The 19,026-nt window shown below is 42.5% G+C and overlaps 1 protein-coding gene across 1 annotated transcript in view; it reads right to left on the reverse strand.

Annotated features, from left to right (window-relative positions):
* Positions 1-19,026, reverse strand: part of LOC137423150 (carboxy-terminal kinesin 2) — a 91,040-nt gene that overhangs the window by 33,664 nt on the left and 38,350 nt on the right. Inside the window, exons 5-9 of the mRNA XM_068109987.2 lie at positions 16,156-16,236; positions 15,868-15,988; positions 9,498-9,621; positions 9,259-9,384; positions 7,869-8,036 (exon numbers count right to left, since the gene is read on the reverse strand). Of these exons, the coding sequence (XP_067966088.2) occupies positions 7,869-8,036; positions 9,259-9,384; positions 9,498-9,621; positions 15,868-15,988; positions 16,156-16,236 (620 nt within the window). The remainder of the gene's footprint in view (positions 1-7,868; positions 8,037-9,258; positions 9,385-9,497; positions 9,622-15,867; positions 15,989-16,155; positions 16,237-19,026) is intronic.

The following is a 19,026-nucleotide window of genomic DNA, read 5'->3' on the forward strand; positions in this document are numbered from 1 at the left end:
ACGAAGCACAGGTGTGTTGTGTTTGGCCAAGAAACTCTATCAAATGTGAAGAATGGGCGGGTGCGTTATCATGATGGAGCTGCCAATTGCCCGCTGCCCACAGGTCCGGCCGTTTGCGTCGCACAGCGTCACGAAGGCGACGCAGAACCTCTTGGTAATACTCCTTGGTGATGGTTGTGCCGTGTGGTGCGTACTCGTGATGAACCACGCCACTGGAGTCGAAGAAGACGGTCAGCATGACTGACATTGCTGCGGACCTGCCTTGCTTTTTTTGGCATCGGGGATGTTGGATGCTTCCATTGTGATGACTGCAACTTGGTTTCTGGGTCGTACCCATAAACCCAGGACTCATCGCCAGTGATCACTGTGTTGAGGAAGCTGGGATCGCTGTTCACAGTCTCCAGCATGTCCTGTGCGATCTCCAAACGGAGTTGCTTCTGCTCAATCGTTAGCAGCTTTGGTACGAACTTCGCTGAGATTCTCCTGAAGCCCAAATCCTCCTTCATAATGGAATTAACGGATCCAATGCTGACGCCCACCTCGTCTGCAAGTTCTCTGATCGTGATTCGACGATCCTGCATCACCAGGGTCCTCAGTTGGTCAATGACGATCTCATTTCGGGATGTTGAGGGCCTACCCGAACGTGCTTCACTCTCCACTGATGTGCGGCCATCTTTGAAGCGGTTGTACCACTCCTTTATCTGTGTGGTGCTCATTGCTTCGTCCCCGAAGGCCTGTTGAATCTTGCGGATCGTTTCCACTTGGGAATCGCCAAGCTTTACACAAAATTTGATGCAGTAGCGTTGTTCAAGTTTTTCCGTCATTTTGTCAAAAACGAAAATCCAACGGCGCTCACTTACACTTCCTCACTCATCGGCGGTCTGCCGTCGAATGACAGCTTCTGCAGGTGGGAAAAAATTCACGCGTGCGCATTAGGATCGCCTACATACGTGCACCAATCAACGCCTCCCTCGCTTCATTTGTTTACGCACGACAAATTAAGGTCGCATACTTTTTGAACACACCTCGTATATGCGGTTTTGAGAACCCACACGGATAACATCATTAAAGGTTAAAGGTTGCACCCCATAGATAGGCCACAAGAAACACGTAGGTCACCATAGGACGTCAGTTATTTCTTAGTATGTGTTTAGATAAGGCCATTCCCAATAATTGCATCTGCGTTGCGTCAATCAAATAAGAGTAGGCCCTTCCGTTCATTTTGGCAGGCTCCCTTCCAAGTGACGCCATTAAGCGCTCCCCAGTCTGTGCCCCATGGCCCTTCCCAATTTGTTACGTGCCTTGCCAGCAGCGTTCGCAACCTCGCTGGGCTTCCGCCCAAACCAGCCCAGAAACCCACGAGGTAAGGCCCTAAAAGGGGGCAGAGCGCCAGGAAGAAGGTGCGGCCACGTCACCCAGCCATCAAGGAGGGGCCGGTAAGCCATAACCAGCCAACCAGGGCTGGAGTGAGATCGCCTGACAGGCGTGGCTTTGGGCTTCGAGAGCGTTCGCTGGCTTGGTTATAAAAGCGCGCACGCAAAGCCCTCGAAAGGACTGATGCGATTACGAAGGACTGACGCAACTGCACCCGTGGAAGGAGGTTGACCTTCAGGTCTGAGCGGCGAGGGAGAGGCGCTTGACCTGGGACGTGTGCGTTACAACAGAACTGAAGCCAAAGAATGGCACTGTAAGGAAGTGCGCTTTACGAGAGGGCTGACCGGGCGAGCGCGCGGCACGCATTGCTAAGAACTGCAGCGTGCAGGACATTGGGGAGGGGGCGCTTGGGGCGAGTAAGACCGGTAGCGCCAGTACAAAAGTGCCGGTACACAAAATATGTATGCCAATAAATAGCCCAAGCTTACCTTCCCCCCGTCATTATAATTGTCCGCTCGCGTTACACTACGAGGAGAGCTGCCTGCCGGGTTTCGTCTGCTGGACCGGAGCCGGACTGGAGCCTGGACACCATCGCCGGACCTTCCACCCTACCATCTGCATCCCCGTGTGAGTCTGGAGTCTGAGACCGAATCAGAGAGCGATCGGGCCCGTGTCCAGGGAATAGAGCAAGCCTGTCGAAGACTGCCCTGTGTACTTTTCCTTCCTCTTTCTTTCTTGTACATTCTTTCGTTTCCTCTTCTTCTTTGTACATAATTAATAAACCAATCTGTTCTTCCTATTTTCCTGGTTTCCTCTCAATCCGATCGTCCTAGTCTTTTCTCCATTGGGTAAACGAGGCACGATTCGGGACCGCTATAATCGGGTTAGTCATTGTTAACAGCTCAGATCGCGGATCGCTATCCGCTCGGCGTTTCCACCTGATATCCGTGATTCGGGCGGGAGTTATTCCCTTGCTTTACGGTCGGTGGTAGTAATTAGGTAAGAGGACTAAAATTCGACCAACAACCCTATTTACCACCGACCGGAAGGAACGTTAGAACTTCCAGGGTCGCGTCGGCCAGATAAGAGGACAAGGGGATTAACCCCCTCTTGATAAGGGGAGAGCCGACATCGGAGATCCGTCACTATATATATATATATATATATATATATATATATATATATATATATATATATATATACAGTGAAACCTTGACTTACGAGTTTAATTCGTTCTGTGACCGAGCTCATAACTCAATTTGCTCGTTTCTCAAATTAAATTTCCCCATTAAAATGCATTGAAATGCTATTAATCCGTTCCAGCCCACCAAAAACCACACCAATTTTTTTTTAAATATACAGTATATATAAAAATATCTCGCGCTTTATATTTCACCTGTATGCAGCATACAAGTTGGCAGGATGGCCTGGACTGGAGGTACGCACACTTGACTCTAAACTGTCCAGCCTGGGTTTGAATCCCGACCCAGCTATAACCTGTCATGGGTGAATCACAGGCAGGGTGATTCATCAATGTGTGTACCGCTAAACTGGGCGCCCCGTTTGCGTCCCATTAGTTGTTGGATGTTAAGGATCTCACCGTGTTTTCCACAAAGAGAAGGCGAGCTATCGCCGGCACTCTGAACAAGTTGTGGCCTGGCATGCTCTTCTCCTCTGCCGTTATATACGTCCTCCTCGGCATCTTTTTCCAGAAGAGCCCTGTCTCGTCACAGTTGAAGATTTGCTGGGGGATGTATCGCTCGGCTTCTATCAGTTCGGCAAAAGTTATAATAAAATCTTCAGCTGCCTTCACATCCGCCTCACCAAGTCGACAACACGCACACCTCGCTCATGTTTTTCGACGATTGCGTGTTTTATATCCAAGCACATCATCCTCTTCTTCTTCTCAGTACTGCCCTTGGCACTCAATTTCTTAGGACCCATGGTTAAAACTAAGAAATTTTCCAAAATAACCAAAATGCGAAAACAAAGCAGCAGCGATATACGGCAGAGATGCTTGCACGGCAAGATAACCACGTGACCGGAACCCACCTGGTGGCGGGTGGCGTAAGCTCGTAACTCAGATCTCGGCTCGCATCTCAAAGCAATAAACCGCCCGAGCGACGGCTCGTATCTCGGAAAACTCGTAAGTTGGTGCACTCGTAAGTCAAGGTTTCACTATATATATATATATATATATATATATATATATATATATATATATATATATATATATATATATATATATATATATAGTCATCCCTCGCTATATCGCGGTTCACTTTTCGCGGCTTCGGTACATCGCGGGTTTTTCTCGCTAGTATATGTAAAATTATATCGCGGATTTTTCGCTATATCGCGGGATTTTGCGGTATAAATGTATTTTTATATACTATTATTTTAAATATTTTTGTGGTAAAATAAGCATTTTCTTGTCTAAAAAATTAAAAAACGTAAAAAAAATAAGAAAAATACAGTGATTAAAACATATTACAAGAAATAAAATACTGTACATAGTGTACAGTAGAAGGGTAGACAAAGCGACAAAGAGTCGTGCGTATGGAAAACGCAGATGCGGCAGCTTCCACTTGCGCTAGTTACCCACGTAATGGGTAACTGTAATGCTCTTTCTGGCTGTGCAGTACATTCATCATCGTCATCACCTTCATCGTCATCAGTACTGCACAGCTAATTCATCATCATCTTCATCACGCAAGTTGTAGTATTGAAGAGCCGGGGCTCTTGCTTGATACGGACGAAATGACGGGCAAGACACAAACTCGTCCGAGAAGATATTTATTCTCAAAACCAACTCGGGAACACTAAAGCCCGTTTATCGGGCTGCATTATAAAGCACAACCAGAAACCGAAAGCCACGCCACGCTTCGGTGGTCACGTGATCAACAGGTGTAGCTGATTATACCCGCACGCGCGCCACACGCTTTGGCGGTCACGTGACCAGCCACTCTGGCGCCGGGATCCCCGCCGGTGACGTCACCGGCTGGAGCAAGGAGATTCTAATGCTGGTCTTGCTTGGGGAACCCATGGGTCGCTACAGTATCTTCAATGGTGAGTACCCATTAGAATTTTATATGTTGTTAAAATTACGTATGTTTAAGAGTGTAAAAAGTGTTTAAGAGTATAGGAAGTGTTTATAAGAGTATGGGAAAGGTTAATAAGAGTATGGGAAAGGTTAATAAGAGTGTGGGAAAGGTTAATAAGAGTGTGGGGAGGGTCATAAAGCTTTAAAATATATATAAATAATAAAAGAAAAATATGGTCGCTACTTCGCGGATTTTCGTCTATCGCGGGGGGTTCTGGAACGTAACCCCCGCGATAAACGAGGGATCACTGTATATATATATATATATATATATATATATATATATATATATATATATATATATATATATATATATATATATATATATATATATATATATATATATATATATATATATATATATATGTATATATATGTATATATATATATATATATATGTATATATATATATGTATATATATATATATATATATATATGTATATATATATATATATATATATATATATATATATATATATATATATATATATATATATATATATATATATATATATATATATATACATATACATAACTGTAAGAAATAGTAGAAACTCCAAAGTACGAGCAGGGCGTCTCATTTGTATTGAATAAATAATCGTTAGATTAAATAAGACGCGGACGTAGCTTCAGGACGTCGATCTTTAATTGTCGACAAGCTTTCGACCAACAAAGGTCTTCTTCTGAGTCTACAAAAACAGCAGGCATGTATATCAGTCAAGTATGTATAGTGATATGTGTGTGAGATGTGTGATGTGTGTAGAAAATGCATACAGAAGGAAGAGCCACGCCAAAGTTCACTCACCGGCCCAAAGTTCAACGGAAGTGACCGTTTGCGTTACAGGTAGGGTGCACGTGCATATACAAATATAGAGATATACATACATAAACACACAAGCATATATTCATATCCCATTTATATTCATATAATATATTTATATAAATGACATATAAAGGTAGAATGAATGAATGAATGAATGATGAATGAATGAATGAATGAATGAATGGGTTACGGTTAACAATTTGATTGGGTTGATGTAGGAACATGCTTTAGTCATCAAAATTTATGCCATGAGGGACTTTTGTCCGAAGTTTGTGTATCCAAAAGGACTCACGTTTCAGAATCGTGGTGTGTGATCGATTTGTGATTGATTCAATGGCAGAGATTTGAATGTCATTTATAGAGTGATCCGGTTGATTAAAGTGTATCGTGTAAGGTAGAGATTTGCCCTGACTGGTGTGGAAGTTAATGATTTCTGACCGGGTGTTATTAAATCGTGTGTAGAGTGTATTTTCAGTTTTTCCAACATATTGTTTGTTGCACTTTTGGCAAGTGATTAGGTATATGACCCATGTAGATTTGCAGTTCATATAGGAGGTGATGGGGAATTTTTGTCCAGTGCTAGAACTACAAAATTTGTTTCCTTCTAGTAAATGCTTGTGAATAATGCATTTGTTTGCTGTGCATTTATAGAAGCCAGGGATCCTAGTTTCTTTGTTGTGGGGCTGTGGGTGCTTTGCTTTTACCAAGAGGTCCCTGAGTCGTGGTCGGACACTCAGGGACCTCTTGGTAAAAGCAAAGCACCCACAGCCCCACAACAAAGAAACTAGGATCCCTGGCTTCTATAAAAGCACAGCAAACAAATGCATTATTCACAAGCATTTACTAGAAGGAAACAAATTCTGTAGTTCTAGCACTGGACAAAAATTCCCCATCACCTCCTATATGAACTGCAAATCTACATGGGTCATATACCTAATCACTTGCCAAAAGTGCAACAAACAATATGTTGGAAAAACTGAAAATACACTCTACACACGATTTAATAACACCCGGTCAGAAATCAATAACTTCCACACCAGTCAGGGCAAATCTCTACCTTACACGATACACTTTAATCAACCGGATCACTCTATAAATGACATTCAAATCTCTGCCATTGAATCAATCACAAATCGATCACACACCACGATTCTGAAACGTGAGTCCTTTTGGATACACAAACTTCGGACAAAAGTCCCTCATGGCATAAATTTTGATGACTAAAGCATGTTCCTACATCAACCCAATCAAATTGTAAACCGTAACCCATTCATTCATTCATTCATTCATCATTCATTCTACCTTTATATGTCATTTATATAAATATATAAATATATTATATGAATATAAATGGGATATGAATATATGCTTGTGTGTTTATGTATGTATATCTCTATATTTGTATATGCACGTGCACCCTAACTGTAACGCAAACGGTCACTTCCGTTGAACTTGGGGCCGGTGAGTGAACTTTGGCGTGGCTCTTCCTTCTGTATGCATTTTCTACACACATCACACATCTCACACACATACCACGATACATACTTGACTGATATACATGCCTGCTGTTTTTGTAGACTCAGAAGAAGACCTTTGTTGGTCGAAAGCTTGTCGACAATTAAAGATCGACGTCCTGAAGCTACGTCCGCGTCTTATTTAATCTAACGATTATTTATTCAATACAAATGAGACGCCCTGCTCGTACTTTGGAGTTTCTACTATTTCTTACAGTTATTTATATATATATATATATATATATATATATATATATATATATATATATATATATATATATATATATATATATATATATATATAGTTTTTGGTTCTATCTCTCGATGGTGAAGATTCACGATAAATTATGGTATCGGCATCTGGATCCAGAACCGGATCTTCACCAAGAGCGAATCAATTAGTTCTTGTCATACACCCTGACCACCAAATTTCATCAGAATCCATCGACAAGTTTTTGAGATATCCTGACAAACAGACAGGGGTGAAAACAACCTTCGTCCACCTCTGGTGGAGGAGGTAATAAAACAGCAAATCATAATGTAACTGGTCTGGGAAAATGAACTTTGATGAACTGGAAGGACGAACTGCCAATCAGATGTCCACGCACAGCAAACCCCAAGAAGTCTTCCCTTCCATCCTCCCATATTCCGCTCATTTGCCCATTTCTGCCTCTCTTCTCCCACCTCCCCCCTCCGACCATCGCACCATTTTATATTTCAGGTCTAAACATCAATACAGCTGTCCCCACATCGGCACATTGCACCCTCATTATACTGCTTTGTGTTTCTGTTCACCCTTTCATCAAACAAGGTACGCTCAGGATCGTTCTGCTTTCCTTTCAAATACACTATGCTTGCTATATTGTTGGTGAAAAGTCATAAAACAAAAGTACACCACAAATGTTAAGAATCTCAAGGGGAAGACTTTGTGGCTTAAGCAAAACATGTTAGAAGCATGGCCTACGATACTAGTGATGGGACAATGCTGCCCTGTTCTACAGTGTGCCCAACACTTTAGGCACACCAACACAAAATGACTTGGACAAGGGTAACCTTTAGTTCTTCAACAATGTTATGCAAACGTCTCCTCTCCATTTCTTGGGACTGGATCTTCTCTGCTTGTGCTGCAACTTCTTTTTTTAATTTGTCAACCAGTTCCTCAAGCTGGATATTTTTCAGGCTGCACTGGAGAAACTCATCCTTCTGCTGATGGAGTTGCACCTGCATCAGGAAGAAATAGACAATAGTTTTATGCCTCCGTCCCCGAAAGTTGTCGGAGGCATTATGTTTTCAGGTGGTCCGCCCGTACGGGCTAAACCTCATTTTTCTCAGCAACTACATGTCCGTTTGATACAAACTTTCAGGGTAGGAGCGACACCCATGTAGAATGTTTCTATGATACTCGTGACATCATAGATCACAAAGTAATGGCAGCCCCCTTATATTAACACAAATAATTAAAAATATATTTCTCAGAAACCTCTGAATGGAAAAATTGTAAACTCAGCACATTGTTGAGTATGCCCAATGGGAAACAAAAGCATGACAATGATGACATCATCAGTGATGAAGTGGTATATCGGTGAAAGTGGCCATAAATGTTTTAATAGAGTGCCTTGTCCTTAAAATCTGAAATTGCATGCACATGATCTTTGACCCATTTGTATTGAATATTAAATTTATGACATCATAAGTCACATGGTTTGACATCCATATTGGATTAAACCTAAAACCTTAAAAAAATAAAAATAATAATAATCTTCTCCCAAACGACCAAAGCGATAGACTCAAAAGTTTACAAGTGTCATCGACTTGGCATGGCGATTAAAAGTTGATCACGAAAACGGCATTCGTGACATGGTGTGGCAGCAGTCATATTGGATTGAAGGAAAATATTAAATAATTTTATCGCAGAAACCGCTTACCGCTTACCCTATCGATGTGAAACTTTACAAATGTCATCTAAAACCATTGCTGCATATAGTTTGAAAATGATGACATCATAAGTCACGTGCTTTGGCAGCCATCTTGGATAGAAAAACGAACCTTATACGATCAACACGAAACTTCACAAACCTGATCCTCTACCCATACATATGCAGAGTGTACATTTTTGATGTCATAAGCCACATGGTTTGGCAGCCATATTAGCTTGAAAACCCAAAAAAACAAACAAACAAAAAAAAACTCCGATCGATGCGAAACCTGTCATATCTGGTAAAAATGTGATACTCGAGAACAGCTGAAGGGATTTAAATCAAACTCGTTTATTTTTAGGACGGTTAACGAGGGCATCCACCTGCTGTCACGGGCAGGGACGACCGCAGAGGCATATTGGTGACGCAGTCACATTGCTCCAGCTTAAATAAATTGTACTGCGTTTATCTACACCTGCAGATTCGCCTTTCAGCTGATCAAGCCGGCCTGAACAATCGAGCTTAACTGTAAGAGAAGATTTGGATTCTGCTTGTTCTGCATTTTCTTTTTTAAATTTGTCAACCACTTCCTCAAGCTGGATGTTTTTCAGGCTGCACTGGAGACACTCATCCTTCTGCAGCTGGAGTTGTATCTGCATCAGGAAGAAACGGACAAGATTTTTAAAATAAATTATATTGTATTTAACGACACCAACAGCTTAGCCCCTCAGCTGATCAAACCAGCATGAGAATAATCGAGCTTAACTGTAAGAGAAGATTTTGCAGCTGCCAGTTCTGCCACTGAATGTTGAAGTTCACCACATTCAACCTCGAAGGGCTGCAGACGCAGCAGTTCATTCTGTTGCAATAGTCGCTCATTATCAGCCTCGCTGTGACAACAGAGGAAAGGTTTAAGCAGATTAAAAAGGATGCACTTGAATGCAGAGATTAATGAACAAGTTACCTCGTGTTGTGCAATTAGGTTCCCCTTTCCCAGTCAGAAGATAACTAAACAGTGAATATTACTTAAATGGTTGTGTGGAAGCGCAAAATTTATGAAGCAAGTAATTTCTATCAGCTACAACCTGCTCACCTCGCGTGCAAGTGTTTTTTGTGATTTCCATGCAGAAGTTGAGATTTCCTTCAGTAGGCGAATTATCTCCGACACTGACCAAATTCGTTTGCTCGAGAAAAGTAAATTCTTAGTAGAGGCAATGGTAGACCACATATTGTCATGGTAAAATCATTTTTATGACTGAGGGTAATATGATTACACATAGGGTGTTTTTTGGAAATAATGTAATATTAGATCGAGTATATCTGGCTGAAGTTCAATAAGCAAATTGTGAGCAAAGATATTGTTTTCTTGGTAAATAATACAAACTAGCAGCTGGTAACAAATCGTCCAACTAGGCTGTCTGAAGTAATTAGCATTCACTGAATTGCTTTACAAATCCCATTGTGTTTGGTAAAACTAATCATTGCCCGGTAAACTTGTTTTCATTGTGACTATGCTGGTCGACTCAGTGCGAAGTCTAAGCTAACATTGTATTGACTAGGGCATGCCCGTACTATATATATATCTAAAATTATATCCCCCCCCCCTCTATTTACATGAAATGGTTTGGTCCAAAGCGAACGGCTTGCGAGTGGTGACAATCCCCCCCCTCTATTTACATGAAATGGTTTGGTCCAAAGCGAACGGCTTGCGAGTACGGTGTTTTTTATCAGACCCGTGGAATTATAGATAGTAGTTTTAATTAGTTTTAAAACATAGTTTAACGGCAACATAGTTTTCCAACGTGAAATAAATGAATACGCTCTCAAATGTGCCGTCCGAGGCAGAGTGTGTTCGCCACGTTCGGCACACGCGATAGCTCGCTGCTCTCTGATTGGTTGAATCGTTTTTTGGACATAGCTCGGTAAGTAATTGTCCGATTAATATGAAACCTTGAAAAGGCACATCCTCGGGTCCCCAGCAATATACCTGGCAAGTTTAAAGTATATCGGACCCGTGGTTGTCGAGAAACAGCGGTCACAGACAAACAAACAAACAAACAAACAAACACACATACAGAGATTAGTGGAATTATAGATAGATAAGTGAATGCAAAATACTTGGTAATTATTTTGCAGAGTTGAACAAAGAGTTCCCGTTGGACAATGGAAGGTGGATGATTTGCGGGGGTTGGGTCCATGCACCTTTCTTTATATCCAAGTTGAGATTGCGTGCAGTATTGAGTTTTAAAACAAAACTACTTTCTCAGTAAATCTTTTGTTATATATTGTTGCGGATCCGGGGGACGGCACTCCCGTTAGCAAGGGGAGGGGTTAATCCCCTTTTCCTGTTAAGGTGGCCGTCCGACCGGTCCTGGGGGTATGACGTCACGCCCGGTCAGCGCTGAATAGAGTAGTAGGCCAATCCTTCCTATGACCTAAGTACAAGCGCCTTCTGGTACGCGAGGAAATACTCCCGCCCGAGCCGCAGCGTAATAGATGAATTGCGCCGAGCTAAGCGAGCTGCAATGCGGGCCGTCAACAGAAGACTAAACCCGATTGTAAGCGGTTCGGCCGAAATCGCGCCACAGGTACTCAATGGGGAAATCACTAAAGCGATCGGACGAGAAAGAAGCCAAAGAATAAGAAGGAACAGGGAATTATTAATTATATTTACACAAAAACCAAAACCAAGAAGGGAACGAAAGTAATTTACAGGGCGAAGAAGAAGATACACAGGGCAATTCTTAAACAGGCTTACTTATACCCAGGGACAAGACAAACAGAACAAACTCACGTACACTAATGGGGTTTTCAGTCAGGAATGGCGGGAAGGATGAGAAGGGCAGACGGTCCACAGGACTGGTGGGCAGGGAGGTTCGGGAATCGCGGCACTCCGTTGGTGTCCCGTGTGCACGCACTCGCTCTTGGTTCAGCAAAAACCCGGTCGTCAGCGCGTCTCTCTTCGCGTCTCTCCAGTGCTCCTTTCTCATGCGTCTTTCAGTGCTCCTCGCTCATCTGCTTCCCGCCGACTCTCTTGAACCTCCTCACGCGTCTCTGGTGGGGGCCTCGCACCAAGGGTTTTATTACCACGCCCTTGGAACCCTCTCAAACTCTCCAGACGTTTCTTGCCACGCCCTATCAAGCCATGCCCACCGAGCCCTGTTTGGTTAAGGGCTCTCTGGCTCCACCTTTGATGACGAGGTGGTGCCACGCCCGTGCTCTGGCGGCTCCTCCCCCCTTCTCGGTCTCGTGCGTAATGGAGTTTGGCGCCAGGCAGCGAATGCTGCTGGGCTAGCAGAGGCGGTGTGATGCCCACGAAAACAGCCCAACTGTTACTGGCACTTTGCAGAGATGATTGGGGAACTGAAAGGGACCTATCTTATTTGATTGATTCAACGTAGAGTCAACAATTGGAAACACAGCCTTACCTGAAACACATACTAATGACATAACTATTGAGATCCGAAAGTGTCCTACGTGTTGTATATGGACTAACTAAGGTGCAATCTTTAATTAACAGCCAATTAAGGGGACATGCACACAGGGGTCATTTATAAGGGAATTTACTACTAAATTTACATGTGAAGGTTCGAAAAACCGTAATATATTATATATATATATATATATATATATATATATATATATATATATATATATATATATATATATATATATATATATATATATATATATATATATATATATATATATATATATATATATATATATATATATATATATATATATACTGAAACGCAAAAGAAACTTACCACCTTTGAAACCTTTAAATATCAACAATAACACTGCGTGTAGTAAATGTGTGAACTTATTTGTGGACAATAGTGTCCTCACTGTCAGACAAAACGGTCACGGATGGTCACTTGAACCTTCAATGGTCACTTCAGCACAGCTGTTGAACAGCGGTTTTGACTGTCAGTGATTAGCCAAGGGGTACAGGATGATTTTAATGAGCTGCACATGATGTCTTGATATTGGCTTTAAAAAGGCCAGTGCAAAATGGGCATTTTGACCGAAAATTTTGACCATTTTGACCAACTTCAAAAAGACCAAAAACACAAAAGAAACTTACCACCTTTGAAACCTTTAAATATCAACAATAACACTGCGTATAGTAAATGTGTGAACTTATTTGTGGACAATAGTGTCCTCACTGTCAGACAAAACGGTCACGGATAGTCACTTGAACATTCAATGGTCACTTCATAGCACAGCTGTTGAACAGCCGTTTTGACTGTCAGTGATTAGCCAAGGGGTACGGGATGATTTTAATGAGCTGCACGTGATGTCTTGATATTGGCTTTAAAAAGGCCAGTGCAAAATGGGCATTTTGACCGAAAAATTTGACCATTTTGACCATTTTGACCAACTTCAAAAAGACCGAAAACGCAAAAGAAATTTACCACTTGTTTGAAATGTAATAAAATTGTAACAGTTCAAAATAAAACAAACCAACAATTGCTAATTGAAACATTGGCATTTTATTGATGACATGTCAAGTTTTTGACCAAGATACACCATCTCATCAGTTTGTTCTACAGTACAGAACAGCACAGGGTGCAATGTCAGTCCCCTTTCAATAGCGTGTATGGCCACCATTGTTTTGGATACAGGCAGTGCATCATCGGCGTATACTGCCTACCAGTCTTTGGATGGATTGCTGCTGGATTCTGTCCCACTCAGTCCTCAATGTCTGAAGCAGCTCTGCCCGTGTCCTGGCCCTGCCAACTACGCGTCTCCCAAGCTCATCCCACAGGTGCTCTATGGGATTCAGGTCAGGAGAGAGCGCAGGCCACTGCATGGTGTTGATGTTCTCGCCTTGGAGAAATGCAGTGGTAAAGCGAGCAGCATAGGGACGAGCGTTGTCATGCTGAAAGGTTCTCAGTTCTGGGTGGTCTAGCAGGAATGGCAGCAGATGAGGTCGCAGGATGTTATCCACATACCGCTGGGCATTAAGATTCCCATCCACAACCACCAGTGGCGTCCTGTACCGGCCTGATATGGCTGCCCACACCATCACACTTGGGCCACCCCACCTGTTGGCTTGACGCACGCAACAATCGGCATATCGCTCGCCAGTTCTTCTCCAGACACACTCACGCCCATCAGGACTGTCCACACAGAACCTTGACTCATCGCTGAAAGCGACCTCGTTCCACTGCGCCAAGGTCCACCGCTGATGCTGCTGGCACCATCTCTGACGGTTGCGGCAATGGGCAACCGTCATCACGGGGCCTCTGTATGGTCTTCTGGCAGTCAGACCATAGTCATGCAGTCGTCTTCGTGCAGTATCATTGGAGATCCGTGGGTTTGCACGCCCCGGAGTTTCTGCCGCAGTGCGGGATGCTGGACGGAATCGATCCCGTAGGTGACTTCAGACCATCTGCCTGTCCTGCCTTGCAGTGGTGACTCTTGGCCTCCCTGATTGAGGTCTGTCATCTGCAGAGTTGTGGAGGGTGTCTCTGTCCACCAGGGCCGATATCGTCTGCTGTGAACAGCCAAGGCGACGTGCCACCTCACGGTAGCTCAGTCCACCTTGCAGCATGCCCAGGGCAGGCTGCCGTTGATCCCTTGACAATCGTGGCATGTTGATTGAAATGCCCATTTTGCACTGGCCTTTGTAAAGCCAATATCAAGACATCACGTGCAGCTCATTAAAATCATCCCATACCCCTCGGCTAATCACTGACAGTCAAAACGGCTGTTCAACAGCTGTGCTATGAAGTGACCATTGAAGGTTCAAGTGACCATCCGTGACCGTTTTGTCTGACAGTGAGGACACTATTGTCCACAAATAAGTTCACACATTTACTATACGCAGTGTTATTGTTGATATTTAAAGGTTTCAAAGGTGGTAAGTTTCTTTTGTGTTTTCGGTCTTTTTGAAGTTGGTCAAAATGGTCAAATTTTTCGGTCAAAATGCCCATTTTGCACTGGCCTTTTTAAAGCCAATATCAAGACATCACGTGCAGCTCATTAAAATCATCCCGTACCTCTTGGCTAATCACTGGCAGTCAAAACGACTGTTCAACAGCTGTGCTATGAAGTGACCATTGAAGGTTCAAGTGACCATCCGTGACCGTTTTGTCTGACAGTGAGGACACTATTGTCCACAAATAAGTTCACACATTTACTACACGCAGTGTTATTGTTGATATTTAAAGGTTTCAAAGGTGGTAAGTTTCTTTTGCGTTTCAGTATATATATATATAGGTTTTGTAATGTAATGTAATGTTATATTATATTCGACTTAATGTTAAAATGAGTTTTGCGGTTGACAAAGATGAATTTGATATGCTTGTTTCTAAGATGATATTTAAAAGTTTGAATTAGTAAATATATATAAAGTTTTTGTAGTTACATTCTTTACATGCAATTGGGAGAATCTTGGCGTTGCAGAGTCTCGAAGAACATATCTTCCTCATTAAGGAGATTTTAATATGCATTCCTGAATCAGCGGGATATCCCTCTGCTCAATATTTCACTCGACCAATCACATTGTATCCCTCGATCCTTGCTCCCTCCCACCTGCACTTTGCCTAACCAATCCTACTGCTCTCCTCCCCCTCCACTTGCTCCTCCCATTCTCAACTTGTATAAAGATCAGGACTGGTGCCCAAATATTTAGGATTATCACTGGGTTTGTAAAATGTTTGTTTGTTGTACTTAGGATTTTCACTAGGTTTGTAATGTTGTAAATGTTGTACTTAGGATACTTCACTTGGCTGATCGATACTGTATGTTTACACTGCATGTTGACTGTATACTGTGCATGCTACTGCATCCTTATGATGTTTCCTTTGATGTACATCTCTACTGTACCAGGATTTTTCACTTGGGACTTTCTGTGAATCTTGCAATGTGCTTTTGTGAATTGTAGTATGCTCTTCTTGGTTGATAAAGGTTATTGTTCCTTGCTGTGTATTCCCTTGTAAACAAAAGTGTTGACCTCCTCAGGAATTAAAATTTGTGATTCGTCTTCTGACAAAAGTTATGGACATTGAATTTCTTGATTCATCTATTACATACTACTGTAGGAAAATATCCCTATCAGTTGACTGAATTCCTCCAACTCTTTTCCTTGAGAAGAGGAAAATGTAGATTTACGTTGAACATACCGTTCAAGGTGACATTTCTGGTCCTCAAGAAAAGCAATCCGACCCTCACAATTCCTCAACGCTTTGTCCTGGTCTTCAAGTTTCCCACGAAGATCCCAGCCAGGACGTCGAGTACCTCTTGCTGCAGTGTCAGAGAGCAAAAAATCAAAACTGAACAAAACAAATGCATTTATATCGACAGGCAAGAGAATGAATGCCTTTTAAAAATCCTCAACCTTTTGACGAAATATGACTCCTTATGCACCTGGTTTTGGTATCGTAGAATGGAACAACATATAGTGTATGCACCTGATGTATGTGTTGTACGAGTTGAGACAAGGCTACGTGCAGAAGTCCCTGGCTGCAAGCCTTCACTGGTATGAAAAGGATCTGAAATATTTCAGATAAAGAGCAGAGTTTAAAAAAAATAATCGACAATAATAGTACCAAGATGTCAAAGCTTTACTATAATAGTTGAAAGCTCATGGAGGAGCGAGGCAATGACAGCAGGTTTACAAACTACTCGAGCATGAACTAAGGGAGATTTTCATCTTGTATCTGAGGCCATTATGTTTGATGGCATTTTCGGATAGGGCTATCAATGGAATTTATAGAAAGCAATTTATTATGGCGATCACCATCTCAGCAGGAGATCCACAACACGGGGTCATCATTCATGTCTGGCACACGTTTAACAAAACCACCATCTTGTGGGATTGGTAAGTATTTGAAATACTTATTACATGTACTTATTGCCATGCCCTCTGCTAACGAAGGTGGGCGGTTATGTTTTCACCCATCTGTCTTGCGAGCAGGATATCTCAAAAAGATGTGTACGGATTCAAATGAAATTTGGTGAACAGGTTGGGCATGTGACGAGGACGAATTTCAGATTATAAAGATATTATTTACCATAATTATTTAAGTGATTCTTCACCATTTAGAGGTGGTGCCAAAAACGATATAGAGCACAATGTCCCAAAAACGTTACGTACAGATTCAGATAAAACTTGGTGAACAGGTTGTGTGTCTTCCAAGGATGAATTGCTTCAATTTTGGTGAAGATGTGGTTGCAGATACGAGCATTTTTAAATTGTTACTTGTCTGGGCTCCACATGGACAAAATGGCTTTATTTTAGGATGGACCAGACACCTCTTCCTATACTTTGCAGGCCTAAATTTTATTTTCATTTAATACCTGTAGATTCAGAACAAACATTCGTCGAATGTTGCATCGCATTTCTATGGCAGTCAATGAATGAATGAGCCACCATCAAGCATACAACACATTTTTGTTTGGTGCAGGCATCTGTTCCTCATCATATATACCAAATTGCATCAACAAGTGAAGGCTTGTTTGCATCTCAAAGGAATCCTTTTAGAACAGATTTTAGAACAGAACAGAACAGGCTGCAGAGCTAAAATTTGAATGTTTCTTCAACATTTACAACAACATTGGCTGCAAGAGTTAACGCTGAAAGATCAACTGGCAATTCACATTTCACATGGATAGACTTGATAACATTTTTCAAAAAACTTGTGGCTCATTGAGACTACCAGATTCTTCTTCTTGAATGTGCAATCCAGAACATTTCTCCCCACCATGGTTTAATAATGTTACCCACTTCCTTTGCGATATGAGTAGCAACAAGCTGTAACACCATGGGAATGATACACAGTACTTTTTTTTTTTTTTTTGTATACAAGATCGAGGCTCGTGTAAGCGGGACACAAACACAAAACACACAAAACGAGCGGGAGACAAGATGGGGAGAGAGAGAGGGAAGCACACGTACAACATTTGAGAGCAGAGCGATCAGGAGATCTGTGGGAGGGAGAGGGCCTGGGGGGAGGAGGCATGGTAAGTGGGGGACGTGGGGGAGGAGGGTGGGGTTTGTGAGAGGTATAAAACACATGGACACTGTTAAGACTTCAGGAAAGAAGTCGGTATTTCAAACTAGAGCTTCCAGGGAAGCAGAACTCAACTGAACTGACTGGACAACTTTAAAGTAGGTCAGTTGTCTGTACTAGATTTGACTTAAATGAAAAACCAACAACCTTGTGTAATAATTTAATCCATAAATATTTGTGGACGTTAAAGTCTTAACGTCGTTTCCGAGCTGCAAACAATATGGCGGCCTATGGCGGCCATTTTGTGACGGATCGGGTTGGAATGCAATAGTAACCTACCTTGTGTGGTAAGGGTTAAACATTCTAAGTTTGATCAAAATCTGTTAATATTTATGGATGCTAGTGTTGACGTCGTTTTCATGACCAAAAACAAAATGGTCGCCTAAGTCCACCATTTTTCAACAGATCGGGCTGAAATGAAATACAAACCTGTTCCTTGGGGTAAGGATGCTGCATGTCAAGTTTGATCAGAATCGGTTCATATTTGTGGACGCTGGAGTGTTAATGTCAAAAAGTTAGACGACAACGACGGACGCCTCATTATGTGATGAACTCAACTGGACAGTTGTCCATTTGAGTTTTTTTTTTTTTTTTTTTTTTTGTATACAAGATCGAGGCTCGTGAAAGAGCGAACATTAATCACACAGAAAGACAAACCGACACATAAAACATATAACATCGGGAGCGGTAGACAAGATGGGGAGAGAGGGGGAAGGACACAAACACAACATTTGAGAGCAGGGACCGAGAGACATGGAGACATCGAGAGATCTGAGTGAGGGCGAGGGCTTTGGGGGGGGGGGGGGGGCATGGGAAGGGGGCGGTGGGAGAGGTATAAAACATATGGACACTGCCAGGACTTCCAGGAAAGAAGTTGGAATTTCAAACAAGGTGGATCTGGGGTGAATTAGCGGGGGTAGAAAAGATCAAGGTTTTGGATGGGGGAAGATAAGAGATGGTGGTGAACAGCTGTTTTAAAGACCTGGAGGGAGGAGTGGGATTGAAGGGAGTGAGGGAGTTTGTTCCAGAGGCGGGAGAAAATAGGAATGAAAGAGTGAAGGTGAGCAGAGAGCCGAGATTTCGGCAGTTTAACCATCAGAGGGTTGCTGGCAGATCTTGTGCGACCTGTAGGAATATTTGGGGGACAGAGCACAGAGAGAGCTGGGGGTGCAAGGCCGGAGAGGAGTCGGTAGAAGACAGAAAGACCACCTACCTGCCTGCGGTGAGTGAGTGAAAGGCCCTCAGAGATAGCTTCATCGCGGGAGATTC

The sequence above is a fragment of the Myxine glutinosa genome, chromosome 3 (genome assembly GCF_964187855.1).
Source record: "Myxine glutinosa chromosome 3, kmMyxGlut1.1, whole genome shotgun sequence".
In the NCBI taxonomy this organism is placed as follows: Eukaryota; Metazoa; Chordata; class Myxini; order Myxiniformes; family Myxinidae; genus Myxine; species Myxine glutinosa.